Source organism: Hemiscyllium ocellatum, chromosome 30, assembly GCF_020745735.1.
Source record: "Hemiscyllium ocellatum isolate sHemOce1 chromosome 30, sHemOce1.pat.X.cur, whole genome shotgun sequence".
In the NCBI taxonomy this organism is placed as follows: domain Eukaryota; kingdom Metazoa; phylum Chordata; class Chondrichthyes; order Orectolobiformes; family Hemiscylliidae; genus Hemiscyllium; species Hemiscyllium ocellatum.
This window is the reverse complement of record NC_083430.1, coordinates 49819509-49846108: the sequence shown is the minus strand read 5'-3', so window position 1 is coordinate 49846108 and position 26600 is coordinate 49819509. Positions and strand designations below refer to the sequence as shown.

Here is a 26600-nt window from a genome sequence, read left to right as displayed (position 1 = left end):
TGTTGAAGACACTGGTTCCACTTCATGGCTGAGTTCCAGATGGAGCTGTGGACTGAAACTGTTTGAGCTCATTTCTCTGAGATACTGTTTCCTGTCTTTACTCCCATCGGAAAGTCAGGCTAATGGAGAGATGGTCACCAGCATGGAGGAAACTGAACAGAGCCCAGCACCACCCCCACTCACCTCGACCTATTGGAATGTCCCTTTGCTTTAGCAAAAAAGTGGAAATCCCAAATTCAAACCTTCTCTTACACCCACTGCCTCAATCCAGTCATCACTTGAGTTCAGCACTACTTCATAGACATACAGAAAATAGGGGAAAGTGAGGACTGCAGATGCTGGAGATCAGAGTCGAAAAGTGTGGTGCTGGTAAAGCAGAGTAGGTCAGGCAGCAACTGAGCAGCAAGAGAATTGATGTTTTGGGCATAAGCCCTTCATCAGGAATGTTCTTGATGAAGGGCTTATTCCAGAAACATGGACTCTTCTGCTTCTTGGATGTTGCCTGACCTGCTGTGCTTTTCCAGCACCACACCTTTCAATATAGGAAATAGGAGCAGGGTTGGCCACTTGGGCCATCAAACCCACCCCACCGTTCAGCAAAGTCATTAATGATCTTCCATCTCAATGATATACCCCAACTCCCCAACCCCCTTTTGACCTTCAAATTCTAGAAATCTATTTCTTAAATATATTCAGTGACATGGCCTCCACAGTTGTCTGTGGTACACAGCTCAATGGAGGCAATTTCTCCTCCTCTCAGTCTGAAATAACCTACCATGTAGTCTGAGACTGTAACCCCTCTGAAACCCCTCCCTCCCACACCCCAGCAAGGGGAAATGTCATCCCTGCAGAGATGCCTTCCTGTATGGAATCCCACCATGGCAGATCACAAATTCTAAATTCAGTTTTTAAAAAATCTGGCATTAAAAGCTAGCCCAGTAGTGACTGTGGAACGATTAGCAACTGTCACAGTGACTGACGTGACTCCCTTATGAACTTTTTGGGAAGGACATCTACCATCTTTTTCTTGTCTGGCCTACATGTGACTTCAGACCCACAGCAATGTGGTTGATTCTTAATGCCCTCTGGGCAATTAAGGATGGGCAATAAATCCTGGCCTAGCCAGTAACATCCAAGTCCCAAGAACAATTCAAAAGAATAACTTTGACAATTAGCTTTGGCAATTTCTTTGTGACCTTATTAGGCTTCCTTTGCATACCTCTCTCCTCATAACTGATTGGCTGAATAATTGCAACATTTCAAAGGATGGGACTACATTTCAAAGGAAGGTTCAATGATTGCCTTAACTCCCAAAATCAGCAAGTTTTAAAGTGGGTTGCAGTAATTTTAAATACAGTAAGAGAAGACTGGAAGTTATTATTCCAAAGTATTGTGTTTTATTGCTGCCAATTTAAGCCAATTGAAAACCATCTGCCTTCAGAAAAATCTTAAAAACAAGTGTTTAAAAATAGCACTAACAATGTGTATTTGTAGATATTTTTAATCAATTTGTTCTGCTGTAGTGTGAGACACCTTTTACAGTAGGTGGGTCTTGAACACAGGTTTCAAGAGGTTGGCCAGAGGTAGGGACGCTACAACTGTGCCTCAAGAACCCTCAACTTTTATTTATCATGGGGCTTTAATGTAAAATGGTCAAAGAACCTTCATAGGTGTATTACCAAATAAAATTTGACACTCAGTCACACAGAGATTAGAAGCAAAAATAGGAGTTGTTAGAAAAGCTCAGCAGGTCTGACAGCATTTGTGCAGAGAAATCAAAGTTAACATTTGATGTCCAGTGACCCTTCCTCAGAACCAGACCCAAAACATTAACTTTGATTTCTCTTCACAGATGCTGCCAGACCTGCTGAGCTTTTCCAGCAATTTCTGTTTTTGTCTTTGATTTACAGCATCCACAGTTCTTTTGATTTTTATTTCAAATAGAGATGAGGGCAGGTGATAAATGGTTTGGTCAAACTGGTAGGTTTTAAGAAATATCTTCAAGCAGGAAAGAGAAGTTGAGAGGTTTAGAGAGTGAGCTCTGATGTTTAGAACCCAGGATGCTGAAAGAAACCGGAGTTACCAATAGCTGGGGTGATTAAAATCAGGGACAGATGGCATTGCATGAACCTGGTTATGTCAGAGGGTAAAAAATGAGGTCTGCAGATGCTGGAGATCACAGTTGAAAATGTGTTGCTGGTTAAAGCACAGCAGGTCAGGCAGCATCCAAGGAATAGGAAATTCGACGTTTCGGGCATAAGCCCTTCATCAGGAATGAAGGGCTTATGCCCGAAACGTCGAATTTCCTATTCCTTGGATGCTGCCTGACCTGCTGTGCTTTAACCAGCAACACATTTTCAACTATGTCAGAGGGTTATGAAGCTGACAAAGATAACAGTGATGGGAAGGAGCAAAGTCACAAAGGGATTTGAAACAAACAATGAGAATTTTAAATGTGTCGAACAAAGATGCTTCATCCTGTTAAAACTAATGCAGAGTTAAACTAATTCCCAAACAATAATATATACCTGTGCCCTAAGTTCAACTTACCAACTGCACAATCCCTGGTTTTAATTTTTAATAAGTAAGAATACAAAACTTGCTGCTTAGGTTAACAGGATGTACGCTGAGCACCTCAGTCTTCTGATGATACACGATAAGCTATTTTGGACTGAGATGAGGGAAGGTTCTTTCATGGTGAGCCTGTGGACTTCTTTGCCACAGAAACTGGTCAAGGCTGAAACATTGAATATCTGCAAGAGGGAGTTATATATAGTTCTTGGGGCTAAAGGGATTAAAGGGGTTATGGGGGAGATAGTAGGAACAGGGGACTGAGTTGGATAATCAGTGGCCATCATATTGAATGCTGGGCAAGGGCCAAATAATTTCTTTCTCCTACTTTCAGTATTTTAGTATTTCAATGTCTGACTACAGGACGCAAGCACGTGATCTTGGCTGACAGTCTAGTACATCAGAAGTGCCATTGTCTAAATATAAATTATAACTGAGATCCATCTGCCTACTCAGTTTGAACTGAGTGATCTTGAAGAGAGTGGAGAGCACTCCAAGATCTCTGCAAATATTATTCCTTTATCCATTACCAGGAGAAAGAAAAAGTCCGTAGTTCTTCATCTTATACTTGAAATCTAAAATTCCTACAATTCAAAAGCGCATTTGAGATATTTTGACATTCTAAGTAATTTCTATTCAATAATCCTGGCAGTTGTAAATGGGCCTAAACAGGTTAGTATGATTTGAAACTTTGCCATTTTTGGGAGAGAGTTCCAATGGATATTGGATCAGCTGTTAGATCTGAGATAGACATTTTTTTAAGCAAAGGAATTAAGGGAAATGGGCCAAATGTAGCTATTTGCCATTAGGCATCAGATCTGGGTGGCATGGCAGCTCAGTGGTTAGCACTGCTGCCTCAGGGACCCAGGTTCGATTCCTGCCTCAGGTGACTGTGTGGGATTCCTCCCAAAGTCCAAGGATGTGCAGGTTAGGTGAATTGGCCCTGCTAAATTGCCCGTAGTGATCAGGGATGTGTAGGTTAAGTGCATTAGTCAGAGGTAAATGTAGGGGAATGGGTCTGAGATACCCTTTGGAGGGTTGGCGTGGACTTATTGGGCTGAAGGGCCTGTATGGAATCTAATCATTGAATGGTTGAGCAGGCTTAAGGGGCTGAATAGCCTATTCCTGTTCCTATGTTCCTTTGATGTTCATAAAAATAGACCATTGTCTGATTTTAACATGTGGAATCTTTCGTGGACTGAAGCTCACAAAACCTGGAACTGAAATGAACACCCCATCAAAATGACTGAAAGCAGTCACTACGGCTGGTTTACACCTCTTTTGAAGTTTCATGTTGGGATGAAGGTTCGTGCAGATTATTAAACTTGAGGAAAAACAAAGTGAAGGCAGACATGGGGTTACACAAAGGAAATGCATGTCAGGCAGCAGTGCAAAGAGAAAGTGCTGTTTCTTTTCACAAAAGAGCTGGAAGGCTTGCTCCGTCTTTGTCAGCATCTTTGCAGGCAATGCCAGAGTGAGAAAGCAAATAAGAGAAGCATCCAATTCCCCCTCCCCCTAGTCCCTCCTCCCTACCTTTTATCTCAGCCGGCTTGGCTCTCTCTCTCTTATTCCTGATGAAGGGCTTATGCTCGAAACGTCGAATTCTCTATTCCTGAGATGCTGCCTAACCTGCTGTGCTTTGACCAGCAACACATTTGCAGCTGGGAACTAAAGGATACATATTATAGTACTGCTGAGGACACATCAACTTAACAATCACAGTCTCGGTTTAAAATTAACACCTAAGGATTTTTAAAACTGCCTATTCTTCTTCTTTCTTTCAGTAGTAGATCCATTGTTATGTCTGTGTTCGTTATTATTATTATTATTATTATTATTCTCAGGGTTATTAAGTAATAACGTTCCTCATTCTTTTGAGACAACGTTGTAATTAACTGCTTCGTTTTAACTAATAATCTGGGGTGTGGTAATACTTAAAAATCTTAGTTGTGGCCCATGAAGAGACTTAAGTAGAGGAGACCCAATTCACACTCCACATTTGATCATAACAATTGGTGGATTTTTGTGATTGGACTATTTTTGAGGTACAATCTGGGTGCATTAATCAATCCAACTACTTGTCCACTCCTTGTCCTGTTCTTCAGTTTTAAACTTCGCAATACAGATATAACTATGATGTTAGCTTTGATCATGATGAAAGCTCCTGTAATAGTCACAAAATTATTTCTATCTTGTAAAATGTAGAAACGAGAATGAAAAGAACTTTTAAAAGACGACTCAAAATCTGTTTTACATTTCTGAATTTATGGATCCTGGAATTGAAACCCAAGCCAATGATTGTTATGGAATAAGACAATTAAGCTCATTGAAATTTCTGTGTGATATTTAGAGAAATGTCTGTTGATGTACATCTCTGTTTTTGTAGTTGTTTTAATCAAAGTGAAAATCTGCAGTATTTCATAAAATAGTGCCTTACAAGGTCATGGGTTCAAATCCCATGCGAGAGACACAAACATAATCAAGATTGACCGTTCCATGCAGTACTTTGGAGCTGCCATCTTCTTGATGATATTACAAACATAAAATATATTTCCATTGAAGATGATTAGGGGAGTGCTCCCAGTGTCCTTCCCAACAGTTATCCATTAATTGTGATTCTCAAAATGAGTTATTCGTTGCTGTTCCTGGCAGCTTGCTTTGTATAAATTTGCTGTCATTTTTGCCAAGATTACAAAGATGACTACACTCCAGAAATCACTGCATTGATTACAAACTGACTGGGGACAACGTGAGGAAGCCAAAAATGCTTTACAAATGAAAGATTTTTCTTTGAGAATACAAAAGTATGTGACATAATTTGGAATGAATGGAACTAATTGTAACCAGCCATATAAAACTTCCCAGAGTACGTCTCAGGGACTTCAGCATAAATACAAAGGCTATCATTCTGTAAAATCCTAACCGCAGACTGGATTTCCTGGCCCCCCCAGCTGGGGCATGTTTTCAAGAGCAGGATTTCCTTGCACTGAGGGGAGGATGTCTCTTACTCTCTGCTAGTTAAGACCACTCGAAACAATACATCACTGCCACCCACTCTGTGTCTGTCCCTACATCACTCCCGGTTTAGTGTTTCCTGTAAAATGAGCAATCCTGCATTTTGTTTCCTGCAGTAGATAAAACACTTAGATGAGAAGCAACAAGAATTTAATCATGAACCTCATTTCATACTGTTCAAGATCTCTGACAATTGTTGCTATTCATTTTAATATTATTCATAATTTATATTCATTACTCCACTGACCTTCCTTTTTCATCCTATTCCTTATCCAGTACACATTTTATCCCGGTTTTCATTTATTTGCATTTGTGAACTTTCTTTTGAAAAACATTTAGAAGTTCAGAGTAATACAATATTGAATTTTTTTCACACCATAAAGCTCTCACAGATGACTGAGCCAAGTTTCTGTACCTCTCCAGTGTTTCATCTTTCCCTGCCATATCATTTTCATTGTTTTCTACTTCAGACTAAGAAAGGATAGATCAGGTAGTTTCCAGATGGTATGAAGTTAAATACAGTGGATATCCAAAGATACTTGAGGGTTCAGGTGCATAGATCATTAAAATATCACATGAACAAATGCAGAAGATAATCAAGAAAGCTAATGGAATGTTGGCCTTTATATCTAGAGGTCTGAGGTACAAGGATATAGAAGCTATGCTGCTGTTATACAAGATGTTGTTTAGCCTTCACTTGGAGCACTGAGACCAGATCTCGGCTCCACACCTGGAGGTGGATGTATTAACCTTGGAGCGAGTGCAGCATGGAAGTTACCCAGACGTCACAGATTAAGTCATGAGGAGAGATTATACAAATTAGCCCCTTTTTCTCTGGAATGTAAAAGGTAAAGAAGTGATCTGATTGTAATCTTCAAGACATTAACAGGAAAAGACAGGATAGATAAAGATAAATCCCTTCCACAGTTTGGGGATTCTAGAACTAGGAGCTGAAAATGTGTTGCTGGTCAAAGCACAGCAGGCCAGGCAGCATCTCAGGAATAGGGAATTCGACGTTTCGAGCATAAGCCCTTCATCAGGAATGAGAGAGAGTAGCCAAGCAGGCTAAGATAAAAGGTAGGGAGGAGGGACTTGGGGGAGGGGCGATGGAGGTGGGATAGGTGGAAGGAGGTCAAGGTGAGGGTGATAGGCTGGAGTGGGGTGGGGGCGGAGAGGTCAGGAAGGAGATTGCAGGTTAGGAGGGCGGTGCTGAGTTGAGGGAACCGACTGAGACAAGGTGGGGGGAGGGGAAATGAGGAAACTGGAGAAATCTGAATTCATACCTTGTGGTTGGAGGGTTCCCAGGCGGAAGATGAGGCGCTCCTCCTCCAGCCGTCTTGTTGTTATGTTCTGCCGGTGGAGGAGTCCAAGGACCTGCATGTCCTCGGTGGAGTGGGAGGGAGAGTTAAAGTGTTGAGCCACGGGGTGGTTGGGTTGGTTGGTCCGGGCGGCCCAGAGGTGTTCTCTGAAGCGTTCCGCAAGTAAGCGGCCTGTCTCCCCAATGTAGAGGAGGCCACATCGGGTGCAGCGGATGCAGTAAATGATGTGTGTGGAGGTGCAGGTGAATTTGTGGCGGATATGGAAGGATCCTTTGGGGCCTTGGAGGGAAGTGAGTGTGGAGGTGTGGGCGCAAGTTTTAAGTGGCGACGCATGGCTGCAAGGGTGGAGCGGAGGATCCGGAGGGAGGTCTGTTGCTGGAGGCTTCGGATTTGTTGTAGGTACAGATTGTCCTGGTTGGGTCCAAATTTTGTTGGTTGGAATGTAGTTCGGAGTCCGTGTGGGATCAGTCGGTTCCTTAGGCAGGTGCTGAGGAAGGAGATGTGGCTGTGGTAACGAGTCTGTTTGAGAACGTGGCTGAAGAGTTTCTGTGCAGAGGAGATGACCTGGGGGGTGCAGTGAGAGAGAGACTCACTGAAATCCTTGTAGAGGGAGGAAGAGAGCTTCTTTGCAGTGAGAGAGAGACGACATCTCCTTCCTCAGCAAACTCTTCAGCCACGTTCTCAAACCAGCAACACATTTTCAGCTGTGATCTCCAGCATCTGCAGACCTCATTTTTTACTCGAAGATTCTAGAACTAGGAGCACAATCTCAGAATTAGGGCCAGACTGTTCAGGAGCAATGTTAGGAAGCATTTCTACACAGCTGAAAATGTGTTGCTGGAAAAACGCAGCAGGTCAGGCAACATCCAAGGAACAGGAAATTCGACGTTGCGGGCATAAGCCGTTCTTTAGGAATGACAGCCATTCTTCAGGCATATGCCCACAACGTCGAATTTCCTGCTCCTTGGATGCTGCCTGACCTGCTGCGCTTTTCCAGCAACACACTTTCAGCTCTGATCTCCAGTATCTACAGACCTCACTTTCTCCTCAAAGCATTTCTACACATGCAGGATTGGAGAGGTTTTGAACTCTCTCCCACAAACAGCAGTGGATGCTGGCTCTGTTGTTAATTTTAAAACTGAGACAGATACAGTTTTGTTGAGCACTAATATTAAGGGATTTAAGCCAAAGGCAGGTGTGTAGAGTTAGGTCACAGATCAGTCATGATCTCATTGAATATTGGAACAGGTTTGAGAGGCTGAACAGCTTCCCCTTGTTCATGTGTTCATTAGTATTGCCCCACATTCAGCTCGTGAGATTCGTGCTTTTCTGTTTGTCTAGATATTGCTTTTGCGGCCAACAATCCAGCAGCATCTCTGTGATAATTAATTATTTTGTTCATGCAGTTTATATTCTGCAAACTTTCTGCCTAGTCTGTCATCAATGAATCCAGAAAATGTTTCCAGTATTTTTGTCCTTTTCCATAGCAATTTCAAAATATGTTACACAATTTGAATTACGAACCTAGCTTTTATTTTTCAATACTTGATGAATATTTGGCAAATCACTTCTGTAATTGAACTGTTTTCTATCAATATTCATCATTTATTCTGTTATGATTAACCTTAAAAGATCTAACTTTCCAAATACTTTTTAAAATAATTTCAGATCGTGTAATCATTTTACAATTTGATATTAGTGTTTTTAAAACACTTTTCCCTTCCTTTTCCCTTTCTCTTTGTCTCCTCTTTCTGTCATTTCTTCCATTTTTTTTCCTATGTCCATGTGGCTCGAACATTGTGGTTCTCTGTTTTACATTTTGAAGTGCGCTCTTTTAGGTTTTAGTTAGATCACTTTGGTCCATACATTTCTGACCATTTCTTGAAGGGAATCTGCCCTACACTTTTAAAACTGATCCTAAAATAAAACCTGAAAGAACTGGAGCCAAAATATGAAAAGTAACCAATGTAATTCAACAATTTTTCCATGAGCAAGTCACCAGGGACAATGGGAAAAAATAAATTTTGAAGTTTAGAACAAAAAGCAAGATTAGACCATTCATCGCGTGAACTGATTCTGTCATTCAGATAACCATAGCTGAGCTGAATCTCAGCTCTATTTACCCAATTGTGCTCTCTTTATACCTTGATAACAGTGTTCAAGAAAAAAAAGTACTATTCTCAATTGTGGGTGTTTGATTAATCCAACATCCACAGCTCTAAGGGTAGAAAGTTTGAAGTTTCCAGTTACCTCTGTGTTGAATGGTATTTTCTGATTGGTAAATGTTCATAGAGCCCTACAGTGTGGAAGCAGATTATTCTCCACATTGAGTCCATACCGAATCGTCAAAGAGCATCCCACCCTACCTCTATAGCCCCACATTTCCCATGCCTAATTCACCTAAACTGCACATCTTTGTGACTGTGGGAGGAAACAGGAGCACGTCCGGGTAACTTCCATGCTGCACTCTCTCCAAGGTCAATTCATCCTTCTATAGCAGTATAACTTCTATACCCTTGTACCTCAGTCGACTAGAGGAAACCCACACAGACATGGGGAGAACATGCAAACTCCGCATGGTCAGTCACCTGAGGGTGGAATTGAACCTGGGTCCTTGGCACTGTGAGGCAGCAGCATTACTCATTGAGCCACCACGCCGCCCCTAGTAATGAATGAAACAATGAATGCCGTGGTCAACACTTGCCCTTGGATTTTGAATTGTCTGCAGATAGTTTGTTGCTCCGGACATCGCTGTGACCTGAGCAGGAGTTGTCTTTCAGTTCCCTCCTTGACACGTGAAGAAATGCCAGGACTTGACTTGCCCTTTGCTCAGCTTTGGTTGATAACACTGTGGGTGGAGAGATTGTGATTGTGATCCTGAACCTTTGCTTTTTAAAAGTTGTTCATTCTATAAAGGTTTATGGATTTTGAAATGTTTGCATGCTGCTACTTGAGGCCTTTGCACAATCTCACTGACGTATGTCTTTGTTGGGGATTTAACACCAAACAGAATGCACAATCAAACCAGATGCATTCAAATGAGTTCAGTCCTGGACGAGTTGGATCAGTTTCTTTTGGCTTCCAGCTCTGATTGCTATTGTTCATTCACAGGATGTGGGTATCACTGACTGGGCCATCATTTATTGTATACCCCCAGTTGCCCTGGTGAAAATGGGGAAGCTGCCATCTTGAACTGCTGCAGTCCATGAGGATTAGGTATACCCACAGTGATGTTAGCAAGCAAGTTCCATGATTTTGACCCAGTGATAGTGAGGGAGTGGTGATATATTTCCAAGTCGTGATGGTGGGAAATTGTGGATGGTGGTGTTCCCATGCATCTGATACATTTGTCCTTCTAGACAGTAGAGGTTATGGATTGGAAGATACTTCAAAGGAGCATTGGTGACATATTTCTGCAGTGCATCAAGCTGATGGTACACCCTGAGTGTGTCAGTGATTGTGGTAGTGAACATTGAAGGTGGTGGATGACTTGCCAATAAAGCAGAATTGCTTTATCCTGGACAGTGTTGAGCTTCTTGAGTGTTGTTGGAGCTGCACATTTGTAGATAAGTTTAGAGTGTTCCATTATACTCCTATAGATAGTGGTCAGGCACAAGGGAGACAGAGGTGCATGGTACACTTCCCAGCCTCTGAATATCTGTTCCAATATTAGCTCTTCTAACTTCGTTAAAGTTCCTGTCTAACAAGGGATCATTTTCATGTATATTCCAGTTTTGAACAGTATTTTTGTCACAGCTATATCTCCCTGACACATAACTAAACACTTCAAATAACTAGCCACTAGAATCCTAGAATTTGGATTGAATTGTGGATATTTGTTGAATCCTATTCCGGATTAATGTTAAAATATCTTCACCATTTGATATCATGCCTTACAATGTTCATTTTCAAACTATGTCAACATACTCATGACAATGAATGCCTTCTATCATTTTTCATCATATATTAATTAAGTCAGCGTTTAGTAAAAGAAAGTTGACTTAACAGTCAGGTTTTGGTGTTCAATTGATAACGTACAAGTTACAGGATAACCGTCTTTCTGAAGCCAATTGGCTCAGTCTAGATCTGAACAGATGTTGACTGCTATTAATTAAAAGTTTAAAAGTGTTTAAATAAAAAAAAGTTGAATTCTCCACTGCTTGGATTACTGCATTATTTAATTAGAGAGGTAATTTAGTAATTTAAAACAGTTTGATCAAAAGCCTCCCTAATTAGACAATGATTCTGACTGAGGGAGCTGGAGATTGTACAGCACATTGAAAATTTGGCAATGGTGTTTTTTTATATTTTTATAGCTAATGACTTAACTGTCTTTTAAGGAGAGTGTTATCACAAGGGTTGTATTTTCCCCAAGAATTCCCCAGTCAGTTAATTCATTTTCCTTTCTCTCCTTACACAGAGCAGCATCATATCACCATTGCTCAGTGTTACTGGGTCCCAATCCAGGAACTCCCTTCACTGGTGTCCCTGCACCATCTGGTGGTTCAGGAAGATGACTCACCATCATCTTCGCAATGATGATTAGAGATGGGCCACAAATGTTAACCTTGCTAGCTACACGTGTCACACAAAGCAATAAAAACATCCTGTCAAGCCATGCCAATATTTCTACAAACCCAAAAATGGATTTTCACCACATCATAGGCACCTACAGATTTGTGAGCAAGGTTTATTATTCTGCATATTTCCAGTGTTGGCAAATGTTGACTTTCAAAGTATAAAATCGTTGAGTGGGGTGGGGAATAGCTCAAATCTTCTTGGATCTTATTCAGCTTCAGAGGAACCATTTTTCTCCCCAAATGAGTTGTGCATTGGGCAGGAACGTTTGTTTGTTATTCTTTTCCTGCTGACTACCTGCCCCTCGGAGAAAGCGAAGGTGCAGCAAGTTGAATGTGCGCCAAAACCATGATGAACTTTTCTGTGATTCTTTGGGCAGACCTCCAGCCCGATTTTTAAGCTTGGCCCTGTCTTAAAACTGAGTTGTTGAAAGATTAAAGAACTTTATTGACTCTTCAAAACAGCCATTGTGGTCTGGCAGTGGTCCCAGCGAGAAGAGGCACACCTTTCTCTTGAAATGCATTTTTAGAACAATTGTGTTGTTGGCAGAATTATTAACTTTGTTACAGGCAGAAATGGCAAGGCTGAGATTCCTTGTATGATTGTGATTTGAATCCAATAATAAAGTAGAAATGGAGTAAAATGCAAGTTATATTCAGCTTGATGAAAATGTTGCATAGAGCTAAGGCCAAGATGATGCCATTGATTACAACATGCTCATTTAAAATGCACAGCTCATTTAAATATCTGGGCCAACTGATCTTTGCTGGAGTTTACACTCCACGTAAACCCCATCAAATTCTCAATTCCTCTTTGTGTTTTGCTCCATATCACCCAATTTTCTCCTCATTTCCTTCAATTCTACATTCTCAGCATCTCAAGATGTTCTTACAAAATCATTTGCGGTCTTTTATGAGCTATTTTATACTTACTCAGTTCCGTAGTCTCACTGGCGACTAGACCAAGTTCCTCCATCCCCACCCATGTCTGAAACAACTTTTCACTGGGCTGTCACGCTCATTGTTTTGAACTCAAGCATTTAAATCAGCAGCCATTTAATTTCAAATAGGACCACACATTATGATTTTCAGGCAAGGTTTACTTTCTATTGCGTGGTACTTTTTAATCACTGGAAGTATTTTTCCTTTAAAATTTTTTTCAAAAGAAAATTGGAATTTTCAAAATTTGGGGCATGTGTAAAATCTTCTCATTAAAACTTATCAGCTCAGCTTCTCTGGGACTGAACCACTGTGGGATACAGTATTGCATTAAGCCATATTTTGTATCTCTTTGACTAATTAATTATATTTAATTAAATTCTAACCATTGGCAGAAACAAAATATGTGGGAAGTGACTGAGTTCCCAAAGATTGTCCTAATCTATTCTACAGATTGAACAATGGAACATTAAGATGGGACAGGCGAATAATTTGATGCCTTTTATTATAGTCACAAATATGAAAGTCTTCTGTCAGCCTTCTGCCAATGGTTTTCAATTGAAAGTTCTGGGTTCCGTTCTACACAAAGAACATCAAAGCATGAAGTTATTTACCATGATTGCTCCATCAGAAAATATATTTTGACTTATTTTCCCCACCCAAATAAAATTTTAGGCGCCTTTATCAGATTGGGAGATGGCACAGGGTTGCTCAGTGATTAGCACTGCTGCCTCACTGTGCCATGGACGGGGTTTTGATTCCACCCTCGGGCAAATGTCTGTGTGGGGTTTACACATTTTCCCCATGTCTGCATGGATTTCCTCCCACAATCTAGTGATGTGCAGGTTTGGTGGATTAGCCATGCTATATTGCCCATAGTGTTCAGGAGTGTCTAGGCTAGGTGGGTTAGCCATGGGAAATGCAGGGATAGGCTAAGTTGGTGGGTCTGGGTGGAATGCTGTTTGGCGGGTCGGTGTGGACTTGATGGGCCGAATAGCCTGCTTCCACACTGTACAGAATCTATGAAATTATCCTTAGTCATGTAACATTGAGGGAACGTGAACTGAGTTCAGGCAACTTGTCATCGTCACTTCATCTTCAAAGTGCTGGTATTATTCAGAAAGGCCTAGTTTCTCGAAATGTTCAAAAAGGCTCAGCCCAACAATGCTTTTCAAATCTTGCTGCAAACTGGTGTTGGGAGAAGATTCCTGGACTTAGTGTGGTGGGGGTAGCTGCTGTTGACATTCCATCAAAGAGTGACATGATAACTCTAGGGTTGGGACTTCATCAGACGAGGCTGTATATTTTTGAAACAACCTGTTCAGGTGTGTTATCCTGCAGGTGAGGCTTGATCCCAGGTCTTCTGCCTGAAAGGTAGGGACACGGCTATGGGAATAAGATCAAATAGACCAAACCTACAATGTCTGCAAGCCCTTTGTTTGCACTCCATTATTATTTAATTCTATTTTGAAAGAGCTAGAAATTAGATCCACAAATCTTTGGTGGGGCAGGACTTTCTGAGACACTTTTTCACTGGAGAATAGGAACTTGAGGGGTGACCATACAATGGTTGATAAAATCATGTGGGGCACAAATAAGGTGAATAGCAAAGGTCTTCCCCCAGGATGGGGGAGTTCAAAACTAGGGACATATTTTTAAGGTGAAAGTGAGGACTGCAGATGCTGGAGATCAGAATCTAGATTTAAGTGGTGCTGGAAAAGCACAGCAGGTCAGACAGCATCCGAGGAGCAGGAAAATCAACGTTCCTGGCCTGATGAAGTGCTTTTGCCCAAAATGTCATTTTTCCTGCTCATCGGATGCTGCCTGACCTGCTGTGCTTATCCAACATCACTCTAATCTAGACACATATTTTTAAGGTCAGAGGAATAAGATTTCAAAGGGACCTAGGGGTCAACTTCTTCGCAAAGAGGGTAGTTTGCATGCGGAATGCACTGCATTAAAAGTAGAGTCACAGGTACACGGGATAGTGAAGAAAGCATTTGGTATGCTTTCCTTTATTGGTCAGAGCATTGAGTATAGGAGTTGTGAGGTCATGTTGTGAATGTACAGGGCATTGGTTAGGCCACTTTTGGAATACTGTGTGCAAGTCTGGACTCCGTGCTATGGAAAGGATGTTGTGAAACTTGAAAGGATTCAGAAAAGATTGTGAAGGATGTTTGAACTATGGGTACAGGCTGAATAGGCTGGGGCTGTTTTCCTTGGGGCATTGGAGGATGAGGGGTGACCTTATAGATGTTTATAAAATCATGAGGGACATAGATAGGATAAATAGACAAAGTCTTTTCCCCAGTGTTGGGGAGACCAGAACTGGAGGGATAGGTTTAAGGTTAGTGTGGAAAGATTTAACAAGGACCTAAGGGGCAACTCTTTCATGCAGACGGTGGTGCATGTATGGAATGAGCTGCCAGAGGAAGTGGTGGAGGCTGGTACAATTGCAATTTTTAAAAGGCATCTAGATGGATTTATGAATAAGAAGGGTTTCCAGGGCCAAACGCTGGCTATTGGGACTAGATTCATTTAGGATATCTGGTTGGCATGGATGAGTTGGATTGAAGGGTCTGTTTCCATGCTGTACATCTCTATGACTGCACAGCTTGAAATAGAAGATACAGGTACAGTGACAACATTTAAAAGACATTTGGATTGCAACATGAATAGAAAGGTTTAGTGGGCTATGGGCCAAACACAGGCAAATAAGACTAGTTTAGTTTGGGAAACATGGTCAGCTGGGATGGGTTGGTCGGAAGGGTCTATTTTTACACTGTATGACTCGATAATCTCCTGGTCTTCTCTGACATCTTTAACCCATGGGGGTAGAGGTTTCTCTCTGGGCAAATATTCCACTAATTTTCTAAGTTGAATTTTTTGCTCAGGTTTCCATTCACACGTACCTGCAAAACATCAAGAGTAAGATGCTCCATGAGCCAGTGCAGTTGGGCATTGGTTGAAAAACTTGTGTCTTTTCTTGCTTCAAAGAATACTCCTTGGTAACCCAGTCCCTTTATTATAATATCAGTGGAAATGGATTTGTCACAAAGTAGAAAGCGTGTGAAATAACTGTTTCATGTTATTTTCCCTGGAGCGTTGGAGGCTGAGGGGTGATGTTATAGAGATTTGTAAAGTTATACCCAATTCTTAAATGGCAAAAAGACATTCACAACTCACCAGAGCAATTTCAAAGCTTTATAAACATTCAAAAACTCTACAGCACAATTTGAAAACTGAGTCAGTTAGCTAGTCATCAATTGATTCATAATCTACGTATGTTTTAATTATTAAAAGTTTTTAAGAGATCCCTGATAGGTTTGTGCTAATAAACAAATTAAATTTTGCAGCCTCCTCAAACAGACACAGTTAGTAAAAGAAGAATCAAAATCGATCTTTTGCGTTGTTTTGGCTGATTTTTGGGTCAATTGTATCAGAGTTTTTGTTCTTTTATGCTGTGACCATCTACAATGTGGAGATGATGAGTAATTGCTTCTAACCCTATTTGAAGAATAAAAGTAACTGGGAAGTAAAAAGAAGTACAGGTCACCTGGGAAGAGGAAGACCATAAGGCAAGGGAGCAAAAGTAAGCCAATCAGCCCATCTAATCTCCTTCACCATTCCATAAGATCATGGCTGATCCTCAACTCCACTTTCTTGCCTTATTACATTACCTTCGATTCCCTTCCTGATTAAAAGTCTGTCCATCTCACAGTCTTGAACATAATTCATGACCCAGTCTCTGTGGTAAAGAATTTCACAGATTCACTACCCTCTAAGTATTCCTTATCTCTTGTCTCAAATGGGTATATCATCTCTCACAAGATGCTAAAATTGCTGATTTTCTCCATGGCCTGTGGCTCCTTTTTTTTAGGAAGAGGAAAAGCTTCATTAATAAAAAATGCCAATGTTCTGGGATGTGAATAAATTGCTGTTGTGAAGTTTAAATATTGACATGGAAACCTTTCTCGTTTCTCTCCTGTTTCACCTTCCCCCGCCAGTCATTTACTCCTCCTGTAAATGAGTTCAAGATCGGAATGAAGCTGGAAGCACAGGATCCTCGGAATGTCACCTCGACCTGCATCGCTACGGTTGTTGGAATCACAGGCGTTCGCCTACGACTGCGTCTTGATGGCAGTGACAACAAAAACGATTTCTGGCGGCTGGTGGATTCGGCTGAAATTCAACCAATTGGAAACTGTGAAAAGAACGCGGGAATGCTTCAACCACCTCTAGGTGAGAAGCCCCTGGGGAGGAGGAGGAGGCTTCTGGGAGATTTTCCCAGAGCGACAGTCCTTGGCAGTTCAAGGCACATTTCGCTCAGGGAGCTGTCAAAGTTCCCTTCACAAGGGGTCCCTGCAAATACTGACCCAGTACAAGAACCTGCTGTAAGTGTTTCCTATATTCTGCCTCCCTCCTTTCTTGAAGAGAGGGGTTATATTTGCTACATTCCTGTCTAGGGACCAGAAAGAGACTTGACAGTCCTTGGTTCCATCAGTTGGCTTAGTACCATTTCCCTAGTAATTGTAATTTCATTGTATTCCTCTCTCCCTTCCATCTTCTGACTTACAGCTGTTACTGGGATGTTTTTGTATTCTACATAGTGAAGACAAAAGCAAAATATTTGTTCATTTCATTCACCTGTATCTTACTTTCTCCAATTAACTTTCTATTCTCACTTGAACACCGAGATTACAGCAGTTCAAGAAGGCAGCTCACTACCACCTTCTCAAGGGCAACTAGGGACAAGCAATAAATACTGGCCTAACCACTGACACCCATTTTTAAAACTCCCAGAGACCCCAGCAAACATTGGGATTTAGACCCCTGGATTGCCAGGAGAATACTATCATTTGGAGGGGAGCTCCCTGTAACTGGCTGGTATTTGGGATTGGGCTGTCCCTCTGTTATTGGGATATATCCTGTTTGACAGGCAGCCCAGAAAGAAATCTGGGAAAAGGTCTGAAGCAACTTTATAAATGTTGCCAGTTCCTGTGACTCTAGGGAGTGATGAATGGATGAATAGACATTCTTGGTGTCAAACCTGGGGAAAGATGCTTTTGCACGTGAAGAGTTGGGATTAAGTTCTTCCACTGCAGGAATCTTCCGTAGACATTGTTTTTGTGAAATGTTCAGTTGCCTTGTATCTAACTGTGCACATAGAGAGGCCTTTCCCTTCTTTAAAATGCTAGTGATGGTGTTGCACCAATCAGTGTGACACACAACTGTGTAAATGATGATACTTTGTACAATGGAAGCCAGTTCCAGTTGAGTTTATGCTGAGTGCATATAGGGTAATTATGAGGAGGACTAATGCTGGATCAGATATCATCATTCGGATATAACACTACCACTTTAAGCAGGTTCATGTCGAGGTTATATCAGTAAAAAGTGAGGTCTGCAGATGCTGGAGATCAGAGCTGAAAATGTGTTGCTGGTTAAAGCACAGTAGGTCAGGCAGCATCCAAGGAACAGGAAATTCGACGTTTTAGGCCAGAGCCCTTCATCAGGAATCAGAGCCCTGATGAAGGGCTCTGGCCCGAAACGTCAAATTTCCTGTTCCTTGGATGCTGCCTGACCTGCTGTGCTTTAACCAGCAACACATTTTCAGCAGAGGTTATATCAGGCCATGGGTAGGTTCAGTGTTGTGGAAGCGATCTTCCTACAGATTGTGACTGATACCTTCCACATCTAAGGATACAACGATACCCTGGTGACTGATTATTTCACCAAATTTCGGTTTGAGATAAAGCTGTCCCTAGTAACATGATCAGATACATTATGATGTGGCAGGAGCAGGTGGGACTTGAAATTAGACCTTCTGGCTCAAGGTTGGGGACATTACTGGAGTGCCTTAAGAACCCCTCTCGTCCAGGTTATAGATATTTTCTAATCAACCTGTTCAGAGATGTTATATATACCTACGGGGGCAGGTGGGACTTGAAACAGGCCCCCTGGTTTAGTGATTAGGGACTAGTTTGGGTTATATGCTTCCATAGATTCCTAGTGTATTGCACAAGTTGAATGGCTGACTGACTAGTCATCACCCTGCATGATGGAGGGTTGTTTTGCTTACCTGCTGATGGGCCAGGTGGAGTGTATGACTGAATACCTCCTGTACTGGCTTATTCTGGTGTCATCAAGCTGTCGTAAAAGTATAGCACCTTTCTGTTTAATAGTGCAACTCCTCCCCACACAGTCCCATTTATTCCTTTGAAGAATAAGAAACTTGTTCTGGTGAATGTATATCACTACACAGTTTGGTATATTTTCTTTATACATTACAATAACATGTTGTTTATAATGTTCTTTATACATTACAATAACATTACAACATGACTAGATCTGGTCGTCATACAATTATCTCCATAGTGCGGTATAGCTTCTCTCTGTAGTGTGCTGTCTGTTGTTGTGGATAGATGCGTATCATGTGGAACAGATTTGTGGTTGTAGTCTGATTTGATATTTTCAGTATCTGAGTCATCATCCTGCAGGATGGATGGTTGATTATGTACAATGCAGATGTGTCGCCTGTTTCATCCTAGGATTTCACAGTGGTTTGTGACAATGTCCGAGCTGGCTGAACACAATGTCATGGTGTCGTTCCAGGAGCCTGTGTTTTTGTACAAAAATCCCACATGTTGCTGCTTTGACCTGCTTCAAGTTGGATAATTGTCTGCATGCTTGTTGATTTTTCCCTTGTACTTTCTTTCCAAAATTACGTCATGTACATTTGGCTGGTTGGGAAGAGTGTGTGATGGAAGAACTGGGTAGTCCTGTCTCTCAAACTGAGAACTGCTGGTGAGGGGAGACCATTGCCTGGAGAGGTCGCTCCTGGATTTAACACAGCCAGCCAAACATCTTGGCAAGTACCTTTGTATTTAATGATTTGAACTTTGTCTCATACACATTGCACTCTGCGAGCGCAATAGACATACAACATGATCAGATCTGGTCCTCCTCCAATTTTATCTCTACCCTGCGGTGTAGCTTCTCTCTGCATGTGGTGTGCTATCTGGGTATCCAGTTCAATCCAGCAAGAGAATGTGAGGAGCAGAAATAATATGTCAAATATCACCTTTCCTGGACATCTCTTGGAATGGTACGCAAGTGAACTATAGCCCATTGTTGGATATGATATCTTGAGGAACATCAAATGTTCTGAATGCGACAGTCAATGTGTTATCCACAGTGATATGTTCATTGACTCCTGGATTGTGACAATACACAGATATGTGCATGTTGATAGACAAGTCATGGAAAGTCCTGCTGTAAGATGGCTAATGCCAGTGCATGGGATGTCAGACCCATTTGTAACATGGAGAAAGTGAGGACTGCAGATGCTGGAGATCAGAGCTGAAAAATGTGTTGCTAGAAAAGCACAGCAGGTCAGGCAGCATCCAAGGAGCAGGAGAATCTACGTTTCGGGCATAAGCCCTTCTTCAGGAATGAGGAGGATATGCCAAGCAGACTAAGAAAGAAGGTGGGGAGAGGGACTTGGGGGAGGGGCATTGGGAATAGGATAGGTGGAAGGAGGTTAAGGTGAGGGTGATAGACCGGAGAGGGGGTGGGGGTGGAGAGGTCTGGAAGAAGATTGCAGGTCAAGAAGGCGGTGCTGAGTCTGAGGGTTGGGACTGAGATAAGGTGGGGGGAGGGGAAATGAGAAAACTGGTGAAATCCGCATTCGTCTCTTGTGGTTGGAGGGATCCTAGGCGGAAGATGAGGCACTCTTGCTCCAGGCGTTGTGTTGCCATGGTCTGGCGATGGAGGAGGCCAAGAACTTGCATGTCCTTGGTGGAGTGGGAGGGGGAGTTAAAATGTTCAGCCATGGGGTGTTGGTTGGTCCGGGTGTCCCAGAGGTGTTCTCTGAAATGTTCTGAAAGTAGGCGGCCTGTCTCCCCAATGTAGAGGAGGCAACATCGGGTGCAGCAGATGCAGTAAATGATGTGTGTGGAGGTGCAGGTGAATTTGTGATGGATATGGAAGGATCCCTTGGGGCCTTGGAGAGAAGTGAGGGGAGAGGTGTGGCCGCAAGTTTTGCATTTCTTGCGGTTGCAGAGGAAGGTGCAGGGAGTGGGGGTTGGGTTGGTGGGGGGTGTAGACCTGATGAGGGAGTTATGGAGGGAGTGGTCTTTCCAGAACGCTGATAAGGGAGGGGAGGGAAATATATCCTTGGTGGTGGGGTCTGTTTGGAGGTGGTGGAAATGACGAAGAATGATACGATGTATCTGGAGGTTGGTGGGGTGTTAGGTGAGGACCAGTGGGGTTCTGTCCTGGTGGCGATTGGAGGGGCGGGGTTCAAGGGCGGAGGAGCGGGAAGTGGAGGAGATGCGGTGGAGAGCATCGTCAACCACGTTTGAGGGGAAATTGCGGTCTTTGAAGAAGGAGGCCAACTAGGTTGTTCGGTATTGGAACTGGTCCTCCTGGGAGCAGATGTGGCAGAGGCGAAGGAATTGGGGATATGGGATGGCGTTTTTTTATAGGGGGCAAGGTGGGAGGAGGTGTAATCTAGGTAGCTGTGGGAGTTGGTCACTCTCCACTGCATCTCCTCCACACATTTCCCACCACCAAGGATATAATTGTGCATGCCTTTTGTGATCTATCACTTAGATGGAGGTAAAGGCTTCAGCATTTCAGATTCTGGCATGTCAAGTTGCTGACATACTCTGTCTGTTTGAAGTGCAACGTTGCAGTTACCTCCTGAACATCATTGACAGGAGTTTGGATTGGTCTTTAATGTTGTTCCTTAGTTGGCTGTTCACATTCAACTGTAGAGCATAGCATGGCATATTGGGTTTCCCTGAGCTCTTGGACAACTTGCACATTTTGCTCAATGTTTTTCATGTAGAACATAGCTTGCATGGACCCACTGTTTGGATGGATGAAGCAAGCAACATCTCATACAATCCTGACCCTGTTCACCGTGGTGAGATTTGCTAGACAGTCAGCTGCTGATATTCTGTTTCAATTACTTCAAACTTGCACTGGTCAAATGGTGCATCAGTGGCCTTTCCTATGGGTTTGTTGAGATGTGTTTTTCTGAAGGAATTGACAGGTGTGGAATCAAGGACTGGTTCCACCAGTCTTGTGGCTAAGTTAACTTCTTGGACTCTATAAAAGACCTTTAGTTTAAGTATGTGAGTAAGAGATGTTTGGAGGGATATGGGCCAAGCACAGACAGGTGGGACTAGTTTAGGTTTGGGATTATGGTTATCATGGACTGGTTGGACTGAAGAGCCTCTGTCTTCATGGCTGTATGATTCTATGACTCTCTGAAATCACATTCTGTATCTTGGCATTGACATCAGCCCGCAATTGGTCAATATTTTAATTTGGCTTTTGGTGATATGACATTAACTCAAGCCTATAAATTCTGAAGTTGACTTGAACCTTCAACTGATTCTCTAAAAATTGGAAAATTTTATCAGAATCTCTCAAAATAATTTTATTCCTACTGACCATTTGATCTATGAAGTGAAGGTCTGTTGTTCTTTCAGTAACTGGATTTCTGACAGAATGTTACTGGATAGCCAATCCACATTCAGATCCTTCCTTTTCATCCTGACTGTGCTGCTTTATGGTCAGATTAAAAATCTACATTGCAATGCAGTTCTTTTCCCTCTGTGTTTTTGTTGGCTTCTGTTCTCATTATTCTTGTTTTGATTTAAAGGGCTTCTGCTTTTATGTAGCAGGATTGTGCCTATAGTTTGTGCTGAAAACATGCTTTATTTTATTTTCATGCCATTTTTGAGAAACAAGGTGTCAGAATCAACTGATATAAGAACAGTTTAGTTGTATTTTTCTCTGTTTTTCTCTAGGATCACTATCTTAGAGATTTGGGTTGTCCTTCAGCACATTTGGAACTGTTTCTTTTAAAGCAAATTAGCCATAGCTTCCTGTTTCATTTTTGAGGAGAGGGTATACTGTCAAATATGTCTTGCTTAAGAACATTCGTAGCCTTCAGTCTCTGTTGTTAAATATGAACCATAGTTCTGAATTTGGGCATGTTATGGGTGACCGCTCTTACCTTCTTTCAGAATTCAGTGTCAATTTGCTAACCAGCTTCTAGGAACCATTTGGTGCCATCATGATGTTCTTGTGGTTTTCTATACGTGAAAGCATACAATATATACCACAGAAAATTAGGATTGTATTGAGACAGATATCTGGAAGTTTATGAACAACTAACTGTGTGCACTGACACATCATCACAGATTTGCATATGCAGTTTGGGCTATATGCTTAGTTAGGTTAGTATGACATTACGTGCATAGTTGACTGTCTGACTAGCAGACTGATGGAGTGCTTGCTGGCAGCTCTTGTTTGGCAGGACCTCTTGATGCCTCCCTGGGCACCTTTGATCCACAGGATTGGGTCTGTTGAACTCTTGCCAATGCATGAGTGGATCAAGATATTATGGGACCTTCCCAGCAAAGGGTGACATGGGTTCTTGCTGGCTCCCCAGCTTGGGAGCAATACCCCATTAATCTTCACGAGATTCCACACAATGTCCTCCCACCATCAGAGATAAGCAGAGAAGGCTGGAACCCAGATTTGGCCGAGGTGTTTTGTATCACTAGGGATTCAGACCGGGTAACTGAAAGTAAACTGTGCGTTTTATGCTCAAGTTCCAAAATAGCAAGCAGTGACATAAGAACCTTTTACATGAGGTTGAAAAGCTTGCAGAACAAACTTGTGGGCATGCATCTTTCAAAAGGCTGGGTCCTTTGATTTTTAATGTCTAATTGGCTGTTGGTATTACTGTAAATTTTGGAAGTAGTTTAATGCTCCCAGAACACATTGCACATAGCTGCAGTTAATGGGTATTTTAAATGAGTACATTTGCTCAGGCAGTGATTGATTTGCTCTGTGTCTCACTGTGCTTGCTTATTGGGTTTAAGTGGTAATATAAGTTCCCTGCTTGGCATTTCAGGCTTTATTAAGGGACTAATACTGCATTAAACTTGTATGTTTTGGAGCTCAGTATTTTAAGCTGCTGTGATTCTATAATTTCCTTCTGTATTTATTCTTGGGGGGTTATGGGTATCCCCGACAATGCTTGCACTTATTGTGCATCTATTGGAACTAAAAGTTTTAATGTAACTGCTAGACTCACCATGTCGCTAGCCCCTCTCAGTTATTACATCCTCTAATTGTGAGTGTCAAAGATCACTGGCTGATGTTCATATTATAAGATAATGTTTGAAAGAGTGTGAAGTGGGGGGTCAGTCTGTAACACTGTTTTCATAAAACTAGGAATGAACATACTGTGTAAAATAGTAGTAACAAACTACATAATAGTGTAGAAGCTCAATGGCACCCATAATTTTTAATAGTAATTTAGTCTCCCCTACCTAGCCTTGTTTACCAAGCTCAATTAACCCTCTCCAACCAGAAGTAATCAGCAGTAAAGACTCATAGGGAACTTCAGAACCCTAGCCATCCAATGCACATTTCTACCCACCTTAATGAAAATCTACAAATTTGTTTACTATTTGGGGGTCTATGAGTCTAAAGCTACAGGAGTCGTGTATATCCAGTATTGAGCAACACTGACACCACTTCCCCATCATCAGTTAAAGGTCTCCACAAACTCAAAAAATTAACGGGGCCAGTTTAAAGAAAAGTAAGATCTTCTATAAAATGGTGTGCTTGCTATTTTCTTTTTTTTAAAGAGTCTGACAATTTTGTTGTCACTTTTATTGATTATGATGCTCAAATCATTTAGTATTACTCTGACTGCCTTATAGATACATTACTGGTCTTCTTCTGAGAGGTTTTGGTGTCTTCATTGTACATTGTTTCCCTTCGATGCAAAGTTTGACTTTTGTCATTTTCTCTGTAAAGAGACAATCCAACCGTGTACTATAGCGATGCTTCTGTAACAATTGTAAAAGAGTTGGAGTTAAACAAACAAGACCCCAAGGAAGCCAAGAAGTAGCAGTCACTTGTGGCTTTGGGTGTGTGGTTCTGTGTTTATATGCAGTGGGATGCTATGCCCCACTTACCCATTTGCAGTAATGACCGAGTCTGACTAACAAGTGCCTTTGTGAGGATCCCATTAACACATGGAGTATACCTGCCACTGTTGGTATAGCTGTTCTTGACAGTGTGCACCTTTTTAAAGTAATGTGGTTGTCAGAAATGGGTTTCGATGTTAATTTTTGGAGGGCAAAGAAGCATCTGCACTTCCTACGATCTAAGTATGGGCACGAAAATGACTTAGACGAATTCAGTTGTTTTTTTCTCCTCCCCCACCCATCCGTTCGGATCTGCTAAAACACATCTGGGGTGCATTAATTGTGGCTCCTGAGTTTCTCCACAAACAGAATCAGCCAGTTTGTAAAGATTCGGAGGCTGGAAGCTGGTCCTTTGCCAACCTTGTGTTTTAACTGCAAATGTTAATACAACTGGAGGATTTGTTTTCAGATCAGATCCTGTTTTGCCTGTGCATTTTCCTTCAAATGAATTATTTTTGCATTTTTTAAAACCCTTTGTTTGAAATAGGCTGAGTGTGCCATTAATAACTTAGAGTTTGAAAGTGAGCATTGTTTGTTTTAGGATTACTCCATAAAGTAATTGTTGATGAAATCTCAGGTGCACTTAACAGGAGGATGGAATTCCACTCAATGGCTCAATGAATTAGACTACAACCATATTCCAGGATTTGGAATGATGACAAAACTTGTGTTGTATCAGAAGGACGCTTGGTTGCTTCCAAAGTATTGAGTGGAGGTTCTGAATGGAGTAGCAAACAGAAATCGTGAGGATTTTGTCCTGTTCCGTTTTTGGAGAATGCTTCCTGGACTCTGGGTGATGTTTTGGGTTGACACCCATAGCTCAATATCTTGATTTTCATTATTAAAATAATGATGGTAGTCCTTGTATATTAAATTGGTGTGTGCCTCTTCCATACGTGGAATACTGTGAACAGTTTTGGTTCCTTTATCTAAGGAAACATATACCAACAAAGTTTTGTTAGACTGATATTAGGGATGGAGTGACTGTCTTAGGAGGAGAGGTGGAGTCAGTTGGGCCTTTTACTCATTGGAATTGGGAAGGATAAGAGCAGACCTTACAGAAAGACACAAGGTTCTTAGGGGGATTTGACAGGGTAGATGTGAAGAGGTTGAATCCCACTGTAGGAGAGTCTAGGACCAAAGGATATCATCTCAGAAAGAGGGGTTGCACCGTTAAGACAAAGATGAGAAGGGGTTTCTTCTGTCAGAGAGTAATGAATCTGTAGAATTCTTTATCATAGAGGGTTGCCATGTGTCTGTCGTTAAGTAAATTCAAGACTGACATAGATTATTAGTCAGTAAAGAAATCGAGAGTTTTAGGGAAAAAGCAGATGAGTGGAGTTGAGCATTGTCAGATCAACCATGAGCGCATTGAATAGTGGAACAGACTCAATCTGGTGAATGGCCTACTTCTGCTAATCTACTTCTGCTAGTCTGTCTCCTGTGGTAGCAGGCCTTTGCTCACCAGCACTCGTTAACCCACGTGATACATTTCTGAGCAGGACCCATGATGTTCAAATTGTTGGTGGATTTATTTCCATTGACTTTGAGGTAACCTGATGAATCAACTTAATCAATGACAATCCTCTGTCCCACCCTTCCTATTTTAATTTGTTTATTAGCTATGTGATGTACGCAGAATAAATGATGTATCAGAGGAAAAGAGATTATGACATTAATGATGGCTGTATTGGACATTGGTTAGGCCAATTTTGGAATATGTTGTTCAAATTCTGGTCTCTCTTCTGTTGGAAGGATGTTGTGAAACTTGAAAAGGTTCAGAAAAGATTTACAAGGACGTTGCCAGGGTTGGAGGATTCGACTATAGGGAGAGGTTGATAGGCTGGGGCTGTTTTCTCTGGAAAGTTGGAGGCTGAGGGATGACCTTATAGAAGTTTATAAAATCATGAGGGGCATGGATAGGATAAATAACAAGGCCTTTTCCCTGGAGTAGGGGAGTCCAGAACTACAGGGCATAGATTTAGGGTGAGAGGGGAAAGATTTAAAAGGGATCTAAGGGGCAACTTTTACACGCAGATGGTGGTGCGTGTATGGAATGAGCTGTCAGAGGAAGTGGTGGAGGCTGTTACAATTGCAACATTTAAAAGGCATCTGGATGAGTATATGAATAGGAAGGGTCTAGATTAGAGTGG

General features: G+C 41.8%; 1 protein-coding gene across 6 annotated transcripts in view; it reads left to right on the top strand.

Moving 5' to 3' along the window:
* Positions 1–26600, top strand: part of LOC132830153 (polycomb protein SCMH1-like) — a 208865-nt gene that overhangs the window by 84102 nt on the left and 98163 nt on the right. For all 6 annotated transcript variants that reach the window (XM_060847682.1, XM_060847680.1, XM_060847681.1 and 3 more), the window contains one exon: positions 16429–16663. In XM_060847682.1, the coding sequence (XP_060703665.1) occupies positions 16429–16663 (235 nt within the window). The remainder of the gene's footprint in view (positions 1–16428; positions 16664–26600) is intronic.